Below are 22,683 nucleotides of genomic sequence, written 5' to 3'. Positions count from 1 at the left end.
TTCTATATAAACTAATACACTTGATTCGATGGGTATTTGGTATTATGTAGGAGACATTAAATGAATGCAGTTAAAATATTACTGCCGCTTTTTATAGAAACAGTATCTAAATCAGCAAATATTTTCCACCCTCTAAGTACAGTTCAACAATTTTTTTTAATCACGCTATGTATTTGTTAGAATTGTGGTAAAGCTTGTTTTCCTGAATTCATTACCGTATCATACTTTAATCACCCATACTTCACTTCTGTCTATGATTCGAACGCATTATGTTACGAAAACACACTTGTTTATATTTGGTCTGCAGTGTATTTCAAAATCTCTACCAAGCTGAACCTGTAGCTCTTAATTTTTTTACCCATAAAGACGAATAAATATAAAATTTTATGAAACAGTTACAAAAAATATAATTACGGATATGAGAAGTACATTTCATTTTCAGGAAAAAAATTAATACATGTAGTGCTTGACCTTTAAACACAGTTTTTCCGAAAAAGGAAATTATGGAAAACCTTTTACGTGTAATTATTTTATGTTGGAAATTGAAGCCACAAAAAATCGAATAGGCTACAAACAATTTTTCCTGGAACGGAAAATTCATTTATTAAGTTTTTTCGGACGCAAATGAAAACAATGAATACCTGCATTAAAAAATATGTTTAATCAACTTCTTAGTGGTGTATTAGGTGAAAATAATAGTGTATTCCTAGAAATGTGATAAAATTGGATAAACTATTTTTGATTTAGTCAGTAAAATGTAGTGATTCATTATGTTTTTAAACATCCTGTATAAACAATTTACAAAACTATTTATACATACATTCTTAAAGCACGCATTTCAAAAAAAATTTAAATACTTACTCAAAACATGTTGACTTTGTAACTCTATTACTGAAAAATTCTAAACCTTTACAATAAAACCCAAGTTTGAAAAATAAAAAAATATCTCCCGAATCCACCAAAGCCTTCATCAATTTCTGCAGTATCGCTCTTCGTGTCAGCTTTCTCGTCAACCACTCGAATACTAAAAAAGCGAACCCGCCCTAGGCCAACTTCACCCTTTCAGCACCTACGTGCATCGATCGAGGTCATTTGCTTTATCTTCTGTATCCCATATTCCCGCTTCTTAATAAATAACCCCTATCTGCGTCCCGGATACAAATCAAAGAGGAAGAAGGTCGACACTTCGCATTTCGGAGGCTCGGAATAATTCAAAAACGTCAGGAGGCTGGCCCGATTTATATGAAACGTCGTAGCAATTCGGAGCTGTAGCAGGTGTGAATGCCAGCAGGCGCCCTCCCTCTTCTTCCTGCGGCGTCCAAGTGTCCTGCAACGTGCCCGTTATGCAAATTCCGCCTGAGACCTGAAATCGAAACGTCATCGGGGTGCAAGTTTTCAGGAAGGAAATGCAGGAAACGTGTCCTGCAAATGGGTAGAGGTTCGATCAAAATTAAAAGTGTTCTCGGGTGAAAAGCTGCACAAAAACAAATTTTATTTTGGCTACGTATAAAACGTGGAGGATGTTTTTAGACAAAAGTGAAGAATGGAATTTTTTCTTACGTTGGATAAAGTGATTCATTGACAAAAGAGTTTATCTGTCAGTGCATGAAACTGACGTTCACTTGAGCGTGATTTGCCACATTTATTAGTGTTATCTAGAAATCATATTATCAAGTTTCTGACTGCTGTCATTAAAATTTAGATTTTTTCAGATGTTAGGCAAAAACAAAACCAAAATAGCTGATAAAACGGGGGATTTAGGCCCGGAAAATGGAAAAATAGGCGCTTTAGGCAAGTTTTCAGAAATATAAATTTTACCCGTCTGGTTTACTTTGAAATCTACAATTATTTTATTATTTTACATAATCAGCGATCCTAATCTTTATTAAAATATGTATAATAAATTAGATATTTCTCTAAATTTTTCTCAAAAAAACTTTTTGCCTATTAGGACATTTTTATACTTAGAGAAGGATCTGTCAAACTCACACGATCTTTAACGCTTTTTTGTGGCTTTTTTTTTCGCTTTCTCTTTGGCGTTCTTTTTTAAGCTCTGTGTTTTGCGCTTTTTTTTTTGGTTATAGATTAAAATTATTGTAATTTTTTTTTTCGAAAATTGATAACGTAATATAGAATGAATATATATAACATTATACATATGTTTTAAAGGTTTATAAAAATTAGATCTGGAATTGTGAACGAAATGTGGTTTCTCCTTTCAGTTGCTTCAACCACCTCTCATATTTTTCATCTTTTTCTTTTGACATTTTTTTTTGACGTCCGTTTCGTGACGTTCTGTCTTTGACCATCTTTTTCCGACGCTTTTTCTTTAACCATCTTTCTTTAGTATTCTTTTTTTTGCGGCTGTTTAATTAGAGCTCTTTTTTGACATTCTTAAAAACGAGCTTTTAGACGAAAACTTGAATTTCTTTTAAATTCTAGTAGGCATGTTTTAGTTATAATTACAATGCATTTATCCTATTAGATCTGTTGGATAATAAATACATTTATTTATTTATTTAAAAGCTCGTTTTTAGATTTTTCATAAAGCCTGTTTTTTCTTCTTTCTCGCTATTTTTGAAGCTTCTTCTGCCGCTCTTTTTTATATTTCTTTTTTGGTGCTCTTTCTTTGACGTCTGTTCCTTGACAATCTTTCTTTGGAGCTTTTTTATAAAAGTTCTCTCTGTCTCTTTCTTTTAGCATTATTTTACGGTGTCTTTTGGGGCTCTTTCTTTTGACATTTCTTCTTTGACGCTCATTCTTTGACGTTTTGGCGCTCTTTCTATGAAGTTTTCTTTGACGCTATTTTTTTCCGTAACGTTTTTTTTTGGCATTCATTCATTCTTTGGAGCTTTTTTATAAAAGTTCTTTCATGTTTTCTTTTGGTATTAGTTTACATTCTTTCTTTGGGGGTCTTTCTTTGACGTTCCCTTTGGGATGCTTCTTCATTTAGGCGCCTTGTTTTATACTCTATTTTGACGATCTTCTGTTTTGTCTTTTTTTTATTGTTTAGAGATTGAAGACTGGAAGGTCTACAGACAACTCAGAATCGGCGTCTAAAAGCATTTTGCTTCTACTTTTCAGCCATTTTTCTCATATTTTTTTATGTTCTTCTTCTTTTTATTTCCGTTTCATAATTTTCTTTCATCGATCATCTTTTTCTAAATATTTTTCTTCGACTATTTTTCTTTGGATTTTTTTTTGTACGATTTCTTTGGCGTTTTTACTTTGACACTCTTTTTGCAGCTCTTTCCTTGATACTGTTTTTTCCTTCTCTTCTTTTCTTTCCCGCAATTTTTTTGAGCTCTTTTTGTCTCTCTTTTTTTGACACTCCTTCTTTGGGACTCTTTCTTTGGAAAATTCTTTCGTCCGAGCTTTTTCCGAAAAGCTTTCTTTGTTCATTTTTTTCACGATTTTTTTTGACGTTCCGTTTTGAAACTCTTTTGACGCTCTTGGTTTGGCGTTCTTACTTTGGTATTCATTCTATGCAGCATTTTTGAAGCTTTCTGCCTTTCTCTGTTTCTTTGTCGCCCTTTATTTTCCGTCCTTTTCTTTGGTCCTTTTATATGATGCTTTTCTGTAAGGCTTTCTCTTTTGTTATGAACTTTTATAAAAATTTTTCCTTTGACACTCGTTCTTTATAGCTCTTTTTACTCCTTTTTGCTGTCTTTTTTCTCAAATTCTTCCTGACGATCTTTCTTTGTCGCTCTTTTTATACTCCTATTTTGGCGCTCTTTGTTTGACGATTTTTCTTTAGGATCCTTTATTCGAATTTTTTCCTAAAAACTATTCCTTTGACGCTTTTTTTGGCATTCTTTTTTGTACGAAGCTAATTTTGTGACGCTTTTTCCTTTAAGCTCTCTCTTTTATGACCATTGTTTTGTGCTCCTTTTTTTGGCATTCTGTTTCTTTGCTGCTTTTTTCAAGCTCTTTTTTTCATAGTTTTTCTTATCCTTTCTGTCTTTGCCGCTGTTTCTTTAGACGCTCTTTTTTTGACGATATTTGTTATGGTCTTTTTTCCATCTTTACTCTCCTTGAAAACTGTACAGTTAACCTTTTTTTTGTACGATTTTTTTGACGTTCTTTTTTGAAGGTCTTTTCTTTGTAATTATGGCTATTAAATATTATTATTACTTTGACGCTCTGTCTTTGGCGTTCTTATTTTGACACTCTTTTTGCAGCTCTTTGAAGCTGTTGTCTTCACGCTTTTTCTTTATCGCTCTTTATTTGACGTTATTTTTTTTGATCCTCGTTCTTTAGCGTTCTTTTACTCTTGGCGCTCTTTGTTTGGAGCTTTTCTTTGACGCTTTTCTTTTACGCTATTTTTTGAAGCTTTTTTTTGCCTCTCTTTTTTTCGACATTCTTTGAGACTCTTTGGAAAATTCTTTCTTTGAAGCTTGTTCCTAAAAGCGCTCTCTTTGGAGTTCTTATTTTGGTGCTCTTTCTCTGGAAGTATTTTTTTCGACTCTATTGCTTTTTTTATGGTCTTCCTTTGTCACTGTTTTTTCAGACACTCCTTTTTTGGCACTCTTTCTTTGACGCTTTTTCTTTGGAATTCTTTCCTTCTAACTTTTTCTTAAAAACCATTCCTTTGACGTGTTTTTTGGCATTCTTTTATGCTTCTTGTTTGGCGCTCTTTGTACGAAGCTCACTCTGTGATGCTTTTTTTAAACTTTTTTTTCTCTTGTTTTGTACTATTTTTATGCGTTCTTTTTCTTTGCTGCTCTTTTGAAGGTCTTTCTTTCACACCCTTTCTTTACGCCTCTGTTTTTGGCGCTGTTTCCTTAGACGCTCCTTTTTGACGATATTTGTTTTCATAGTCCTTTGGCGTTTTTTCAATGGCGTTTTTCTTTTTGGCATTCATTCTTTGGAACTTTTTCATAAAAGCTTTTTCTTTCCTGTTCTTTTTTGGTATTATTTACGCTCTCTCTTTGGGGCTCTTTCTTTGACGATCTTCTTGTTTGGCTGTCTTTTCGTTTTGTTTAGAAATTGCAGACTTGAAGGCTTACAAACAAGTCAGAATCGACGTGTAAAAACATGTTGCTTCTACTTTTCAGCCATTTTTCTCACACTTTTTTATGTTGTTATTTTGGCATTTTTTTTTAGTTCCGTTCCATTTTTTTCGGAATATTTTTCTTCGACTATCTTTCTTTGGAACTTCTTGTTGTACGATTTTTTTGATGATCTTTATGGCTACTAAAATTGTTATTTTGACACTCCTTCTTTGATCCACGCTCTTTAGCTTGTTTCTAAAACCTCTTTTTTTTGTCTTTTTTTCCACGGTTTTTTTGACATTCTTTTTTGAAACTCTTTTTTACGCCCTTTCTTTGGTGTTCTTATGTTGGTACTCTTTCTGTCGTTTTTTATGGTGCTTTTCTTTAACGCTTTTTCTTTTTGACACATTTCTCACATTTCCAACGGCTTTTCTTTGTCACTGTTTTTTTTACACTCTTTTTTGGCGCTTTTTCTTTGACGCTCTTTCTTTGAAATTCTTTCCTTCGAACTTTTTCCTAAAAACTATTCCTTTGAGGCTTTTTTTAGCATTTTTTTACGCGTTTTCTTTTGTAGAAAACAGAAGTTTAATTTTGGTTTCGGTTGTTATTGGTTAATTTATTTGTTGTTTAATATTATAAAATTAATAGTTGTTAATTTATTTAATTATTGTTTAATAATTTAGTTTGACTTTCCAGTCAGAAAGAAAGTACGATTGTGCTATATCAGTGAGTTCAGGAAAAAAAGCTCTATTCAAAAATGCATTATTTATATGGTAGTGCCATTTAAAAAAACAACATGAAAACAAATTAAGCAAAAAAACTAAGTTTTTTGCTTAATTTGTATCCCTGTACCTAATTTCATTTGATTTCTACAATTATTTCTCAATATATTTAGCCGTTTCTGTACATTTTAGCGACCCTGTATTTTCAGTGTGCATCGATACGTGAAAAAAATATCACGCGTGCGTTTTTCGGTGTTTTATTCAAGGCTTGTAGGAGACAAGGCAGCTGAGCTTTAGGACGTGATCTGGCTAATCATAAATTATTACAAATGTTGCCACAGTCATAAAACAAGAAGAATTTGCTTCGGACGTATAGGTATTAAAAGTCGCGGGAAATGTGGCTGGGGTACATAAATTGGGAAGTTTGGCATAAATCCGCAGTCGTAATGGTGATTAATGGTGCGCAAAAATTGTCACGGTTTATATTATCTAAGGAAAATAGAATTTGGATCATTTATATTAGTTTGGCCTGGAATTGCAGCGCGGTTGCAAAACGCTCTGCAGCGGGTACTAATTTCGGAAAACGATACATTTTACTTTATTTTACACTTCCGCCAACCCAAACTAGGGTCATCCAAAAAAAAAAAAAAAATTCGCCTTAAACGCCACTTCATTAGTGCTTTAATAGTGCCGTTCTCTTTGACTCTCTCCGTCTCAAAAACCTTTACACATTTTTATTTTATTTTACGAACGCCTTAATAGATATCACAGATCGTCGTAATCCGATTTTTACACTCTAGAAACTCGATCAAAGCGTATTACTTCCCTATAATTTCTTAATTGAATCACATTCACTGCCAATCTAGAAATGAACAAAATGGTGTAACGAAATCATTCTACCCCACCGCGAAAATTCCTCGTTTCAAATCGTCGTTAGGCACAAAGCAGATGTTGATTGAACTTGCTAACCTTGTTAGCTGCTTTCAATTCAATTCCCAAATGTTTATCTCATGAACATACAAAGTTCTGGTGTTGCTTTTGTGCCTGTTTTTGGAACGGCGGCGACAGTTTAAAATGATTTGCCGATAACTTGTTTATAATAACGAAATGGCAAAGGTGTGTATCGATTTTGGCGTTTTTGTTTGCCTAAAAAGAAAAAATTTTAAAACAGTTATTATCGAAATATATTTACGAATGTAATTATTAGGATTCCACACGGGATTTATGACGCACTATTTAAAACTTTGTTGACTCGGTTTATTGGTGTTTTTGTTTATTCGGTTATTTCTGTTTTCCGATATTCGTCCCCGAAGTTGATACTTTTAGTTTTATTGTTTGTAGTATTATTTGTCGCTTCAGTATCAACATTGTTGTTTAGTGAACGCGTAATAAAAAAAGGAATAAATTCGTCTGAATTACAACATATTTTGTACCAGACACCAAACAACCTTATTTAACCTTCCAAATGTCATGAATTTAATTACATTTATATATAAATAGCGAATTAGTTAGTAAAATATCCCAAAGCAGTGACTTTTACTCTGTACCTTGCAAATTAGAGGTAAGATTTAGTCGCCTGGCCTTTAACTAACCCGACATTCTACTGCTTTTACCCACAAATGAATTAAATAATTAATGGCATTAAACTTAGCTCTTTGCTAACAAGTAAATTAATCATTTCGCACTGGTTTTTTTCTTTAATCGTTCAGTAATGCTTTCGTTATAGAACCGGGTTTTATTAACAACAAAAATATGAACAAATAACATGTAACTTACAAAATTACAAAAACTACTGAGTACGTGCTAATATTAAATACCTTTCGTTGACGATATTTGAAATTTAGTAATGTAATCATTACATGATTTACCTTGTCACTCACTCGTATGACTCTTAGCTTCGCAGTGAAATTTCAGACATATGAGAAATGAAAACAACTCTATGCGCCATATACAATTGAGTAACGTAGTCATTAGATGATTGCATTTAAATCAGTTTAACTGTGTAGTCTTCGACGGAAAAAAGATGGAACAAAAGACCATAACAAATGTCGTGAAAAAAGGAGCGTCTACGGAAATAGCGGCAAAAACAGGAAGGTTAAGAAAAAGTGTGAAAGAAAAAACTTAAAAGAAAAAGCGTCATAAAAGGCGCTTCATACAAACAAAAAGCGGAAAAGAATACCAAAAAAAAGCTTCATAGAAAGTTTTTAGGAAAAAGTTCGAGAGAAAGAAGTGCAAAGAAAAAGGAGTATCAAAACAAAAGCGACAAAGAAAGACCGTTAGGAAATAGCTAGGAGAAAAGCGCCAGAAAGGATTATTATAGAAAGAGCTATAAAGAAAGAAGGCCAAAGAAAGAGTTTTTATAAAAGACCTTAGTGTCTTTGCTTAGTTGCTTAAGAATTTCGGGAGCCTGCAGTGTTTTTTGTTTAATTGCTTTAGAATCTTGCAAGCTCAAAGTGTTTTTTGCTGAGTTGCTTAAGGATTTAGGGCACCCTGAGTGTTTTCTGCTTGGTTGCATTAGAATCTCGGGCATCTGGGTGTCTTTTGCTTAGTTGCCTACTCAGAATCTCGGGAAATTTAAGTGTCGTTTACTCAGTTGCTTAAGAATCTAGGGAGCCCTGACTCTCTTTTGCTTAGTTGCTTAAAAATCTCGAGAGCCCTTAGTGTCTTTTGCTCAGTTGCATTAGAATCTCGGGAGCCCTTTGTGTCTTTTGCTTAGTTGCTTAAGAATTTCGGGAGTCCTTAGTGTCTTTTGCTCAGTTACTTAGAATCGCGGGACCCCAGGGTGTGCTTTGCTTAGTTGCTTTAAAATTTTGGGAGCCCTGAGTGTTTTTTGCTTAGTTGCATTAGAATCTCGGGGGCCCTGGGTGTCTTTTGCTCAGTTGCTTAAGAATCTCTGGAGCCCTTAGTGTTTTTTGCTTAGTTGCATTAGAATCTCGGGACCCCTGAGTGTATTTTGCTTAGTTGCTTAAAAATTTCGGGAGCCGTGAGTGTTTTTGCTTAGTTGCATTAGGATCTCAGAGGCCCTGAGTGTCTTTTGCTTAGTTGCTTAAGAATCTCGGGAACCCTTAGTGTCGTTTGCTCAGTTGCATTAGAATCTCGGGAACACTGAGTATCTTTTGCTTAGTTGCCTACTCAGAATCTCGAAAAATTTAAGTGTCTTTTGCTCAGTTGCTTAAAAATCTCGAGAGCCCTGAGTCTCTTTTGCTTAGTTGCTTAAGAATCTCGAGAGCCCTTAGTGTCTTTTGCTCAGTTGCATTAGAATCTCGGAAGCCCTGAGTGTCTTTTGCTTAGTTGCTTAAAAATTTCGGAAGCCATTAGTGCCTTTTGCTCAGTTACTTAAGAATTTCGGGAGCTCAGGCCTAGTTTTGCTTAGTTGCCTAAAAATTTCGGGAGCCCTGAGTGTCTTTTGCTTAGTTGCTTAAAAATTTCGGGAACCCTGAGTGTTTTTTGCTTAGTTGCAGTCGAATCTCGTGGGCCCTGGGTGTCTTTTGCTCAGTTGCTTAAGAATGCGCAAACTCCGAGTGTACTTTGCTTAGTTGCCTACTTAGAATATCCGGAAATTTAAGTATCTTTTGCTCAGTTGCTTAAGAATCTTGTGAGCCCTGAGTCTCTTTTGCTTAGTTGCTTAAGAATCTCGACGGCCCCGAGCGTCTTTTGCTTAGTTGCATTAGAATCTCGGGAGCCCTGAGTGTCTTGCTTAAAAATTTCGCGAACCCTGAGTGTTTTTTGCTTAGTTGCATTAGAATCTCAGGGGCCCTGACTGTCTTTTGCTTAGTTGCTTAAGAATCTCGGGAGCCCTTAGTGTATTTTGCTCAGTTGCATTAGAATCTCGGGAGCCCTGAGTGTCTTTTGCTTAGTTGCCTACTCAGAAGCTCGGGAAATTTAAGTGTCTTTTGCTCAGTTGCTTAATAATCTCGGGAGCCCTGAGTCCCTTTTGCTTAGTTGCTTAAGAATTTCGGGAGCCCTAAGTGTTTTTTGCTTAGTTGCATTAGAATCTCGGAGACCCTGGGTGTCTTTTGCTTAGTTGGTTAAGAATCTCGGGAGCCCTTAGTGTCTTTTGCTCAGTAACTTAAGAATCTCGGGAGCCCTGTGTGTGTTTTGCTTAGTTGCCTACTAAGAATCTCGGGAGATTTGAGTGTCTTTTGCTGAGTTGCTTAAGAATTTCGCGAGTCCTGAGTCTCTTTTGCTTAGTTGCTTAAGAATCTCGGGAGCCCTTAGTGTCTTTTGCTCAGTTGCATTAGAATCTCGGGAGCTCCGAGTCTCTTTTGCTTAGTTGCTTAAGAATCTCGCCAGTCCCGAGTGTCTTTTGCTTAGTTGCTTAAGAAAGACATTTTATAAATAATCAAACAAAAGAGTGTCAATAAAATTGCGCCAAATAGAAACCGTTAAAGAAAAGGGCGAAAAAAGGAGTGACAAAAAAAAGACGTCGACTAAAGGGCAACGAAGATTCAAATAAGCTCCAAAATAGAGTACCAAAGTAAGAAGGCCAAAGAAAGAGCATAAAAAAGGACTTTCAAAAAGGAACGTCAAAAAAATCGTGCAAAAAGAAGACAAAAAAAAGCTTTTAGAAAAAAGTTCCCAAGAAAAAATGTTCCAAAAAAAGAGTCTCAAAGAAGGAGTGTCAAGAAAGAGAAACAAAAAAGAGCTTAAAAAAGAGCGAGAAAGAAAAAGCGTCAAAGAATAGCTCCAAACAAAGAGCGCCAAAGAGTAAAGGATACCAAAGAATGAGGATCAGAGAAGGAATGTCAAAAAAAGAACGGCAAATAAAGACCGATAAAGAAAAACGTCGAGAAAGCAGCTGCAAAAAAAGAGCTGCAAACTAGAGTGTTAAAGTAAAGTAAGAAACGTCAAAGAAGAAGCCCCAAAGAGAGCTTAAAATAATGCAAAAAGAAATGAAAGAAAGATCTTTTATGATAAAGCTTCAAAGAATAAATCCCCAAAAAAAATTATCAAAGAAAAAATGTCAAAGGAGTATAAAAAAAAAGAACTGCAAGAAGGAGTTTCCAAAAATAGCAAGAAAGAAAGCGTCAAAGAACAGCTCCAAACAAAGAACGCCAAAACGCCAAAAAATTAACGTCAAAGAAGGAATGTCAAAAGAAAGAAAGAGCGCCAAAGAGAGATCATAAAATAATGTCAAAAAAAGCTTCAAAAAATAACGAGAGAGACAAAATGTCATACCTTTTATGAAAATTTAAAAAAAGAACTTTTAGAAAAAAACTCGAATGCCGAAAAAGAGCTCCAAATAAAGAGTCCCAAATAAAGATGGTTAAAGAAATAGCAGACGTAAAATAAAGAATGTCAAAAGAAAAGGATGAAAAATATAAGAAAAGTGGCCGAATAAAAAGTAAACGCAACATTTCCTTCAAAATTCTACATCTAATTTTTTGTAAACCTTTAAAAAATATGTACGTGTAATGTGATATTTACTACCAAAGAGAAAGCGTAAAAGAATGCCACAAAAAAGCGTAAAAAAGAGAGCTTTTGGGAAAAACTCCAAAGAAAAAGCGTCATAGAAAGAGTTTCAAAGAAGGAGTGCTAAGGAAAGAGCTTCAAAAAAAGAATCCACAAAAAAAATAAAATAAAGTTAAAGTAGGTTTCCTTTACGGTCATTCAGTAATATAGCCATTACATAATCCTGCCATTCAGTAATATGACCATTATATGACTGGCTTTCATTAGTATCTTTATTAATTAAAACCGGCGAAATTATGAAAAAATTCATTTTTTAAACTAGAGACAGCAACCATTCTGTAATGCGGTCATTACGTGATTGTATGTTATTAATAAGTAAAATATAGACCCAAAAAGTGATGTGCGATCATAAATTTTTTTTTTTTTATTTTATTAGCAGAACTTTTTTTCCTGGAAATATAAGCACAACTGTGAGTTAGACATAAGTTTTAAAATGCTGTTAATACAATCGTTAAATATGAAATTACCGTCCTATGAATTAAAGCGAATTTAATAAAAATAGCGTAACCAACTCCTTTCATGTCATCACCCTTAGAACACGTTATTTTCTTTTTAAAATACGAAAAGTTGGCTGAGTTATCAATGGCTTTATTTATTTTGAAAACACAACCGAAAGTGCTGAAAACATCACAGATTACCAAGTACGTTGAGAGATAATTTCACTTTCCACTATATCGATCGGTATTTTTCAGTTAGAGGAAAATAGCGCCACAAAAATATTTACAGTATCTTTGTTTCCTCTATCATAAGAAAAACGTATTGTATTTCTGACTGTACAAAGCGAGACTCGCCTAAAGTGAACTGACGCCCGATGGAGTTTAAAACAATAAAACTTCATCGATGTTATCTTAAAAGCATTTATTAAATACAATAGTGAGAAATAGTGTGACAAAAATAAATAAAAACAGCGCATTTTAGATAAAATGTCGTAAGAATATATCATGTTTTCAATCTAAATGAATCGGTATTTTTAGATCTACAGTTAGACTTTGCGAGTGATAACGAAGTTATAAAAGCGCTTGAAATTCTACTCGCGTCACTCTGATATAACCTGTCTGGAGCTTTTCCTATATTTCTGTCTGTAACTTTTTTTTGTCCATAGATAGTATGAATAGTTCTCATCCATATTTAATACAGTGGAAAAAATATACCATTCCATTTGGAATAAAAGTCGGAGGCGGAAGCATGTGCTTGGTTAGCATTATCAGCCCATTTGACGCTATCAGTGTACGCCGTTCAACACATGATAAAATCATTTTATCGCATATCTATATCTTCGTTAATAATCGAGATACTGTCCAATAAATAAAGCTGGTGCACCCACTGTGGAACTAATGAATATCAAACCCAAACCGCAAACTTTTAGCTTTGAAAAAGCACTTACCGTTGTTATTGTGATCGTACCCTGCTAGCAGGGCGTGAACGCGCCGACCTTGAACCAGATCGTCCTGCAGGACTGGCTCAAAGTGCAGGAGGGGATCCTCGCATTCCGGGACGTGATGAATATGCAACCGTTCCCGTTTACATTACGAAACCTTCATTGTTTATTGCGTTTTAACGGCGCGTTGGAAAAGGACGCCCGACATCAGTTTCAGGAGAGCCCTGAATGGAATCAGGATTCACAGTGACATAATGGAGCTTCCCTTTAACACTATCGCCACCGACTTGTAAACGCCGTTTTAACTGCTGCTTAAATCAACATTTTCCAAAGGATAATACACAAAGGATTAAGCGAGGAACGCCCCTATTTACAAGCAGCTATCAAATGCGGGAGTCTGATTCAGTTTTTAATGGTACCTGTCTTAATCTTTCTTTAATTAGAGGGAATAACAGAGCACGAGAACTCGGGGGCGGCTCTTACCGCACTACAGCTTATTACAGAGCTTTGGGAAAAATTAATTTCGTTCATTATTGTTCATTAGCGACACGAGAAGCCTTTCAGGAATTACGTTGTTACGTTTCAGTGAAGCATTCTTGGCGGTTTGTCACTCCGTCACTGGAGGAAATACGGCCTAATTAACATGAAAATATCACTCGTGAAGAATTTTCTTGTGGATTTAGGACGCAGCTTAGAAATCGTATCAGTATGCCAAGGACAGGCTGCATTTCCACTAACGTTAATATTTTATGGTTTAAGTACTAAACCTGTCGGATTCTCGTCTCATGAATACTAAATATAGAGGAAAAGCTTTACTAATTTAACTCTGGTCGGAAGTTATTACAATATGGCGAAGGGAATTTGAAGCGACCACCTTAAAGTCGACAAAGTTGAAAATTTGAGAACGCGTGTCTGGAATATTTCATAGTTTTTCAGAGTTCTGGCTCTAGGAGACTTCTAGTTTTATTAAATAGGAAGTTTCCGGAGGGCTTGCGGAAAAAAGCGTATTTTAAAGCACAATTAAATAACTTTGCATTTAGAACGTGTATGAAATGCGCTCCTATTGTGTGTTTCTTTACTTGTTTCATTTTTTTGTTTATTATCATTACGTCCCACGTTCGAAACAAACCAAAAATTGCGAAACGAGACAATTTGTTACGGAATGTTTTATTAAAAAGAAAAAAAAAAGGAAACAGACGAGTGCTTGACAAAACACAAAAAAAGTATTTCGTCTTGAATAAGTGAACAAATGGCATATTTTTGACATTTCTCATGTGAAAGCCGAGGGCAGATAACCTGAAAATGAACGGAACAATTTATATATTGATATTGAGCTTAAGTAGCACATTTAAATTGACATATACATACCAACGACACGTGAACACTGCGTAATAAAAATAATTTCCGGCTGTGATTGAGTTTTATCCGACTCGTTGAAAACGTTTTCTCTGTAATCCCCGAAAATGTCCTGTATTATAATTATCACCAAAAAGATAACCGGTTTTTAAGTTTTTATTATTAATATTTTTATATCTACAGTGTGTCTACAAGAGAATTGAATTATAGAAAAATTGCTAAAAATGTCGCGATCAGGGATTCCTATTAGACCCTATTCTTTTCTTCGTTTATGTGGATGAGCTTCCTGCAATACTACGATTCGATTCAACAAAAATAAAACTCAAAAAATATCTCTGACATTAAAATCTTGGGGATGCTTAAGGACGCAAAGTTAACATTTATGAATTATCTATTAAACGAAGTGGTATTTTCTTTTTATTACGGAAATTAAACAAAGTTCTAAATATTAAAATTTCAAAAAACTTGTGTTTATTTCAATTAAAGATTATTTGTGGCACTTTATCAGGTAACACAACATTTATAGAAAGAATATTTATGCAACTGAAAATTGGATGTTATGAGACAGAACGTCCCTCACCTCTGAAGTGCAATCAAAGAAATATAATTTTTTTTAACAAAAATATCGATAATACCAAACAGTGTAAGAAAAATAAAAATGGCCCATTCTGAGCCATCAACCGCCTGCTGAACGTATAAGGGTAAAAACTCAAGGCGAATTCATAAACGATAAGTATAGGAGTATGCTATTTTATAAAATTTCAATAGCGCTCACATGATATTCCTAATATTCATCTAGAATTTGACAACAGACGGGCAAGGGGACCAATTTTTTCCTATTCTAGGGTTACGAAACCTTGAAAAAAATTGAAAGTAGCTATTCGCCTTGGCTTACGCTAATATAATAATAATTTGGTCCCATCATAGTCAAAATTAAATGATTCTACAAAAAAAATTGATCCAAAGTTATTTAGACAGAACTTCGCTCGTTCCTAAAGTATAAAATATAGTTTTACGAATTTTATTTGTATGTGTGGGCTATTAGAGTATGTAGGACAGTTAGAGAAGCATGCTATGTGCATGTTTTAAGTGACTAACAGAGTTTTGTGATGGCGTCATCATCATAAGTCCTAATATTTTGCATATTCTAGGTAGGATATATTTGGCAAAACCTTGAAATGACGTCATTAGTTTTTCTAAAAATTGACTAAAAATTTACCAAGCTTACGATGATTTTAAAAAGTTTACAAGATTCCAGAGCGTTTGGTTTTGTAGTTTTAAAGTTACATTGCAAAAGGTTGTACTATTTTGACTTTTTGCCAAAAATTTGAATATCTCAACACGAATTCATAAACCACAAGTATATCAAAAAACAAATAATCGTGATAGTTTTTTTGACATTTTTTTCATGAAGTTTCAAATTTAAAGTTTTTCTTTGCTACCAACTTTCCAATGTAAAAATAAGCCCTAGAGGTGCTTTATACGGTAGGTACCAACTTAATTCAACAGGTGGTGTTTTTTTAAATTTTGAATAAACAGGCCAGTAGTTTCGGAGATTATATGTATTATAATAAAAATAGACACAGACGGCGTACACACAGACAGACAGGCGAACAAAAACAGGAAACCTATTGTTTCGTATTCTTGGGGTCATGAAACGTCGAGAAAACATAAAAGTGGCCAGTCGTTCGGTGGACTTGACCACAATACTTCCTTAGTTTATGCTCAAGAAGTGACTGTAGACTGCAGGCTATCTGATCAAATTCTAATACGAATTAGGACAACGTATACGATAGAAACGAAAAAATCTATGAAAACTATTTTACTTGAAAAAATTTATCCATGTGACGACTTTTTTCTGGATCCACCAAACAACATCAGAAATCCTCCTCCATTTTGCTACAAACATATTATAATTATTGTCACTTTATTTTTAAAAATATCCTTGACTTGTCTTATTCTCCATTCTACTCTTAAAACTGAGGTCGGCAGATATCTAAATGTAGAGAAATCGAGAGGAGTAAGCTCTGATGAACGAGCTGGTCACAAAATATCTGCTCCTGTGCTTATTATTCTGTCATCATAAAATTCTTGAGGATAATTCTTGCAATTATAATATGGGCTGTGGTTCTATCTTGCTGAAAGTAGCCACCAGTTCATCATCGTGCTGTTTGTGTATAAATACGTCTAAAACCTGATTCCTATATCCTGCATTACAAGGGCTGCTTGGAAGGAAACTGGACCAGTTAAACGTCTATGAGAAAATCTACAATCTACATTTATATAAAACAACAGTCCTGTACATGTAGTTTATGAATCTGCCTCGATTTTGTTTGTTATTATTATCATTTTTATTATTGAGTATTTTTCGTAGTACAGCTGGTCTTTAAATACACAAACACAAATACCAACCATTTGAAACATAGGTCACGGCTTAGTGGTGAACGCGTCAGCTTTGCATCTAAAAATATAAGCCCCGCCCACCCGCCCTATTTCAATTCTGATGATTTTTTCATTCGTCGTGAGCCAAGAGGGCGGAGCTTAACTGCAAAATCCTCATTTTTCTACGAGAAATTAAAAACATGTTTTTGAGTATCGTCTTATTCAAAAAATATTATGTATATTAAGAAAAAATTAAAGACAAAGATTAAACCCCACGCATACCTGCCCTGATCTAAATATTAATAAAGTTTTCATTCGTTGGCAGACCTAGGGGCGGAGCCTAATTTTAAAATCCATATTTCCTTACAAAAATTTTCCATTTTAAACATGATTTAAGTTTCTAAGAATTAAAAAAATCATTACAATTGGGATGAGGGTGGGTGGGCGGGTTTAATATGTAGCGTTTTTTTCTTAATATATAGGGTGTTGTTTGAAGAACACTGTACTCAAAAACATGTTTTTAATTTCTTGTAAAGGAATAAGTATTTTGCAGATAAACATGATCACAATGGAGACAGGGCGGGTGGGCGGGCTTACATTTTGCCTTTTTGTTTTAATATAAGTAGACTTCTTTTTACAACAAGAAACTTAAAACATGTTTAAAATGGAAAATCTGTATAAGGAAATATCGATTTTGCTGTCAAGCTCCTCCCATAATTGCAAAATCCATATTTCCTTGCAAAAATGTACCATTTTGACCATGTTTTGAGTTTTTTGTTGTGGAAAGATGGCTACGTATATTAAGAAAAACAAGGCAAATTATAAGCCCCGCCCACCCGCCCTGTCTCAATTCTCATGAATTTTTTTTATTCGTCGTGAGCCAAGAGGGCTTAACTGCAAAATCCTTATTTCTCTACAAGAAATTAAAAACATGTTTTTGAGTACCGTTTTGATCAAAGAATATTATGTAAATCAAGAAAAAAATTGAATCAAAGATTAGGCCCTACCCATACCCGCCCCGATCTCAATTCTCAATTGTGATGAATTTTTCACTCGTTGTCAGATCGAGAGGCGGGGCTTAATTGCAAGATCCATATTTATCTACAAGAATTTACCATTTTAAGCATATTTTAAGCTTCTTGTGATGAAAAAACGACTACGTGCATTAAGAAATAAGCAAAATATATAGATCTCCGATATATCCAACCTGACCAAGTTTGTTTTTCTATTAAAAAAATCTCGTTTTTTCTTCAATTACAAAATACTAAAAAATATTTTCTTGCACTCACAAAATGAGGAAAGTTATCAAACAAGCCGAAACAATCGTAAACCGTGACCGCCAGTCGTTTTTGCTTCATGTTCTGAGTTTATGGTTTCTTATAATAATGCGTTCGAATCAATGCAAAATCGAGTCTTCGATAGCAGAATTTCTTTATTGATTAAATCAAGAATGGTTGACCCGATTTTCCAGAAAATACGTGTCCTTGATAGAATGTTAATGACGTCATCACAAAATTTTGTAAATGCACTTGAAACTTGCGAATAGCAAAAGCGAATGAAATATTTAATCCTCGATTAGAGGATTAAAATATTGAATATGAGCCCGTGATTGGTTAAAACATGCACATTGCCTAGCGACGGGCCTCAATTAAAAGTTAATTGCGAATGAACTTTAATTTCGCTTTATAACCGGATCCTAATGTTAAATTTTCGAAAAAGTTGGAAAAGTAGTGCTGTACTTCAGAAGCGAAGGAAGGTCTATCGAAATAAGCTTCGAGCATTCTTCGCTTACGCTCGGGAAGTATTGTAATCGAGTCATCGGACAAATGGCCACTTTTATATTTTCTCTCGACGTTTCGTGACCCCTACAGTACGAAAAAAGTAGTCTCCCGTTTCCGCCTGTCTGTCTGTATCCATTCGTATTAGACACGTGATCTCCGAAACTGGTGAACCGATTGTTGTCAAATTTGGTATATACAGCGTGTTATTGAAAGGTACGTACAAAATAAAATCGGCAATTGGTCTCGAAGTATGGGTGCTAAAAGTAAAAAAAAGTTCAGGTAAAAGTGTTTTCCTTTTAGAGATAAAAATTATTAAAATGTATGTCCATATTCGTTGTACGCCTCTGATAAAAAGATCATCTTTCGTTTCTATATGAACATTTAGTCTTGACAAAAGTTTTATTCTTACAGTTGCTAAGATTTACTAAAATAAATTAATTTTACCTATTTATCCTTCAGTAGCGTCTAAAAAGTTTTTTTTTTCTTTCCGTTACTAGTCTCAAATTTCCTCCACCGACGCACAATTAACATAATCACTTCGACTCGACTCTGCGTCCCACAGAAAAGATAATAAGATTCCCCCTCGTGATCAATGCTGCACATTTATTTTCAAGACTCTGATGATTCCACAATTTTAAAAACCCCTCCAACCCTTTGTGGGCATCCGGGTTAATTTTCCCCTTATAATTTTGATAACACAAAATAAGTTTTTCAGACTTCTTAGACTTCCCGAATAACTGTCAATTTTATTGTACGTACCTTTCAATAACACCCTGTATGTTAGGAATATCATGTAGACGGTTAAATGCTAAACAAAATTTGGCTAATCATCCCCACCAACAATTTGATGACGTCATCTCAATGAACAGTATGTATTTTAAAATGAGTTAAATGTTATACAAAAATATATTCCTATGCTAAACTCATTCAAATCAAACTAATTTCTACGTGACATTCTTCGATGTATAAACATAAATAAACTTTTTACCTTCAGATTGCTATTACCTAGTACTGAAGGACAAGGGGTGTTTTTATGCCTTTGGTTTTTACTTTACAGCGGTTATTACAAAACTAAAATCGTAAAATCAAATTTTATAATTTTTTTAAAGAGCTGGATTTGTCGGATTATACTTATAGCCTTCGACCAATTTTTTATTGATCGAATTAAGAACCATTTCTAGAAAACGTGGAAACAGCCCCGTCTTTATTTAATTATGATCCAAATAAGAATAATAATAATCATATTCAAAACATTTTTTCAATTGTGGCTAAACTAATCTTCTGTTTTGAGGACGCAAGTCATTCAAATTAAACAAACTTCTACGTGACATTCTTTTTTACATTTGCTTATACAGGTGACCTAAAGAAAATTAATGACTGAGTCGATTTATTTTATTGTTTAAATTAAGAACGGCTCACTCCATTTTACCAGAAAATTTTGGGAATACAATATACTATTATTTTTAGTACTACACTGCACCAATCCAACTGATATACATCTCCTCCAAAAATGGCGATGCCATCGAAACAACTTTCGACCAATTTTTTTAAGAATCGCATAGATGTTCTTAGACTGTCCGCCATTGTTTCTCTCACGTTTTCAACAATCTTCTCAGATACACCAGACCGTCCAGATTTACTTTGTGTATTGTTCCTGTATTACCGCATCGGTTTACCACGTTGCCGATACTTTGTAAAGAAGTCTTTGTCTTGAAACTCAGGAAACTTGCTTACCGACAAGATCTGAATATAACCATGTTCCATCTTCAAAGACTCCATTGCGATAATACGTCATCGCAATACAAGCATCTTGCTCACAGTGAAACCCATTGTCTGAAATTTTTGAGTCCAGCATACTGAACACAGTTACTTTAATCAGCTCCTTTACAAATAATAAATCAATATTCAACATTAATGCAGCAAAAACACCGTTAAATACGTTAAACAGTTCTCAAAGAGATCTTTCCGTTACTAGTCTCAAATTTCCTCCACCGACGCACAATTAACATAATCACTTCGACTCGACTCTGCGTCCCACAGAAAAGATAATAAGATTCCCCCTCGTGATCAATGCTGCACATTTATTTTCAAGACTCTGATGATTCCACAATTTTAAAAACGCCTCCAACCCTTTGTGGGCATCCGCAGATTTACAGCATCCGCAACCCGCCCCCGTGAAGTGCGCTCCCTGCGGTGTCGTCCTGCTTTAATTAGTTGTGATTTTTGTTGCAGAGCTGGAGAAGAGGATTCCTCTCGCAGCGCAGACAAGTTACTGCGCAGAGCTGGAGGAGTTGCAGGAGCTGCTCCACTTCCCTGAAGAGGTTGCTCTGCGCCTGGCCGACACCGAGTATCAACTCTTCTATCAGGTAATTGTCCGGTGTATTGTTCGAATTAATCCGGGAGGAGAAACGGCGTAGAAGTCGGTAATTGCAACAGTTTCGCCCAATTATCGGACGTCCGGGAGGTTTGTTGTTGCAGGAGAGAAATTGGCTCAGAAAGCCAACGTATACCGTGCGAAATACAAATTAAACACGAACGGCTTTATAAATATTTAATAGGGCGTTAAGGCATAATTGAGAATTTAATTCGTTCAATTTGACCACACCGTCAACTAATCGCATGACAAGTTAATAAAGCCTTTATTAACCCGTCAGGGTTCTAGCAAAATTGGGTTAATATTAAATCTGTGACGAAAATATTGTCTCAATGAAGGGATTATTGTCATACTACAAGTGTTTGATGATTGTTCATTCCATGTTGCTAATTTTGGGTTCTGTTCATTGTTTTTGGTGTTGTACTTGCTACTCGGGCTGATGTAATTGTGTACTAGACTACAAAATCCTCTTTCGTAACTTTCAGTCGTGTGATACGGATTAAAGGCCTTTCCCTATTGTTACATGAATCTGTAATAAAGGTCAATGACGCCCTTGGGTCTGGAATTTATTGAGTCGGTGCTGTTGTTTCTTGTTTCATTTAAATTTGTGACGTCAAAGTTTACATCTGAAGAATGGAATTCGCACCCATTGTTGGGTGCTGCAGGGGGATTTTTTAGTCACCTCTTCATAAAATGCTTTATTGGACGATTAAATTATACCAAGAACGTTATTTTTGCATTCACTCAAATTTTATAGTGTGATTATGGGGGTAAAATATACGAGTTCTAAATAAAAACTCAAGAAATATTTCATGGACAAACTAAAATTTTAAAAGTACGTTTTTAGCACGGGATTCTACCTGTTACTTATACAGTATCATTTACAGCCTCCTTAGGCAGTTACTACTATTATAACATATTGTTAAATATATATTTCACATTTTCAAAAACCGTCACTAGAGTCTACCAAGATTATTTCACATGCTTAAAAAAGACACTAAATCTCCCTAATATTTTTTTAAACTAATTCAAAAATAAAACATTGGAGGCCTCCAAGATCTTTTCAATTTATTTCAAAAATTTCAAAAATTATTTCGACCCCAAAACATCTTTCACATTCTTGAAACCATTTAATAGAAATGCCTAAGTCACTTTTGAAAGTAAATCACAAGGAATTTCTATAATTGTTTCACTTTCTTTATAAAGAGACACCAGAATCCCTTAGGACTGATTATATGACATTCTTAAAAAGGACACAAAGGATCCATAAAATTTTTCAAAGTAACTCGAAATAAAACAAACATCTGGAGCCTAGAAGATCTTTTAAAATTATTTCAAAAATAAAACATAACGGGTTGCCAAGATCCCTCTATTTTTTTTAAAGACAAGACATCAAGAACACCCCAAATTTCTTTCACATCAAACATGAAGATATTTTGAAATTATTTCAAAAATGTAACACAGGAAACCTCTAAGATTCTTTCGCATTCTCAAAGAAAAGATACCAGAAGAACCTCAAAATCTTTTCCAAATTTTTAAAAACATTTGCTAGGGGCCTTTAACACACTTTCAAGAGCAAAACACCGGGAATTTCCAAGATTCCTTCACTTTCTTTGTAAAGAGACACCAGAATCCCTCAAAATTATTCCACATTCTTAAAATATCCACCGGAATCTCCCAAGATTATTTCACATTCTTAACAACACTAGGGATCGCTAAGAAGACTTTTCCAAATTGATGCGAAAAACAATTATCAAAGCTTTCAAGATCTTTTAAAATTATTAAAAAATAAAACACAAGAGGGTATCAAGATTCTTTCACGTTCTTGAAGGGAAAACACAAGTAGCCCTCCAAATTTTTACCATAGCAATTATATCAGAAGCTTCCAAAATATTTTTGAGATTATTTCAAAAATAAAACACGAGAGGTCGTCAAGATTATTTCCCGTTCTTAAAGAAAAGGCACCAGAAGACTCCAAAATTTCTTTCATATTCTTAAAAACATTCACTGGAGGCCCTAAAGATACTTTTCAAAGCAAAACCCAAGGAGTTCTCCAGATTCTTTCACCTTTTTTAAAAAAAATGCCAGAGTCCCCAAGATTATTTCACAATTTTAGAAAAAATGCTAGAGGTACCTAAGAATTTTTTAAACCAATTCAAAAACAAAATAACACCAGCCTCGAAGATTTTCCTAAATTATTTCAAAAATGAAACATAGAGAACCT

General features: G+C 34.5%; 1 protein-coding gene across 5 annotated transcripts in view; it reads left to right on the top strand.

Annotated features, from left to right (window-relative positions):
* Window positions 1-22,683, top strand: part of LOC135127208 (1-phosphatidylinositol 4,5-bisphosphate phosphodiesterase epsilon-1-like) — a 243,887-nt gene that overhangs the window by 131,756 nt on the left and 89,448 nt on the right. For all 5 annotated transcript variants that reach the window (XM_064053599.1, XM_064053601.1, XM_064053596.1 and 2 more), the window contains one exon: window positions 20,318-20,451. In XM_064053599.1, coding sequence (XP_063909669.1) covers window positions 20,318-20,451 — 134 coding nt within the window. The remainder of the gene's footprint in view (window positions 1-20,317; window positions 20,452-22,683) is intronic.

This window comes from Zophobas morio, unplaced genomic scaffold, assembly GCF_036711695.1.
Source record: "Zophobas morio isolate AGI-343-1 ecotype UQ-CSIRO unplaced genomic scaffold, CSIRO_AGI_Zmor_V1 ptg000011l, whole genome shotgun sequence".
NCBI lineage: Eukaryota > Metazoa > Arthropoda > Insecta > Coleoptera > Tenebrionidae > Zophobas > Zophobas morio.
This window is presented reverse-complemented; position numbering and strand designations above follow the sequence as displayed.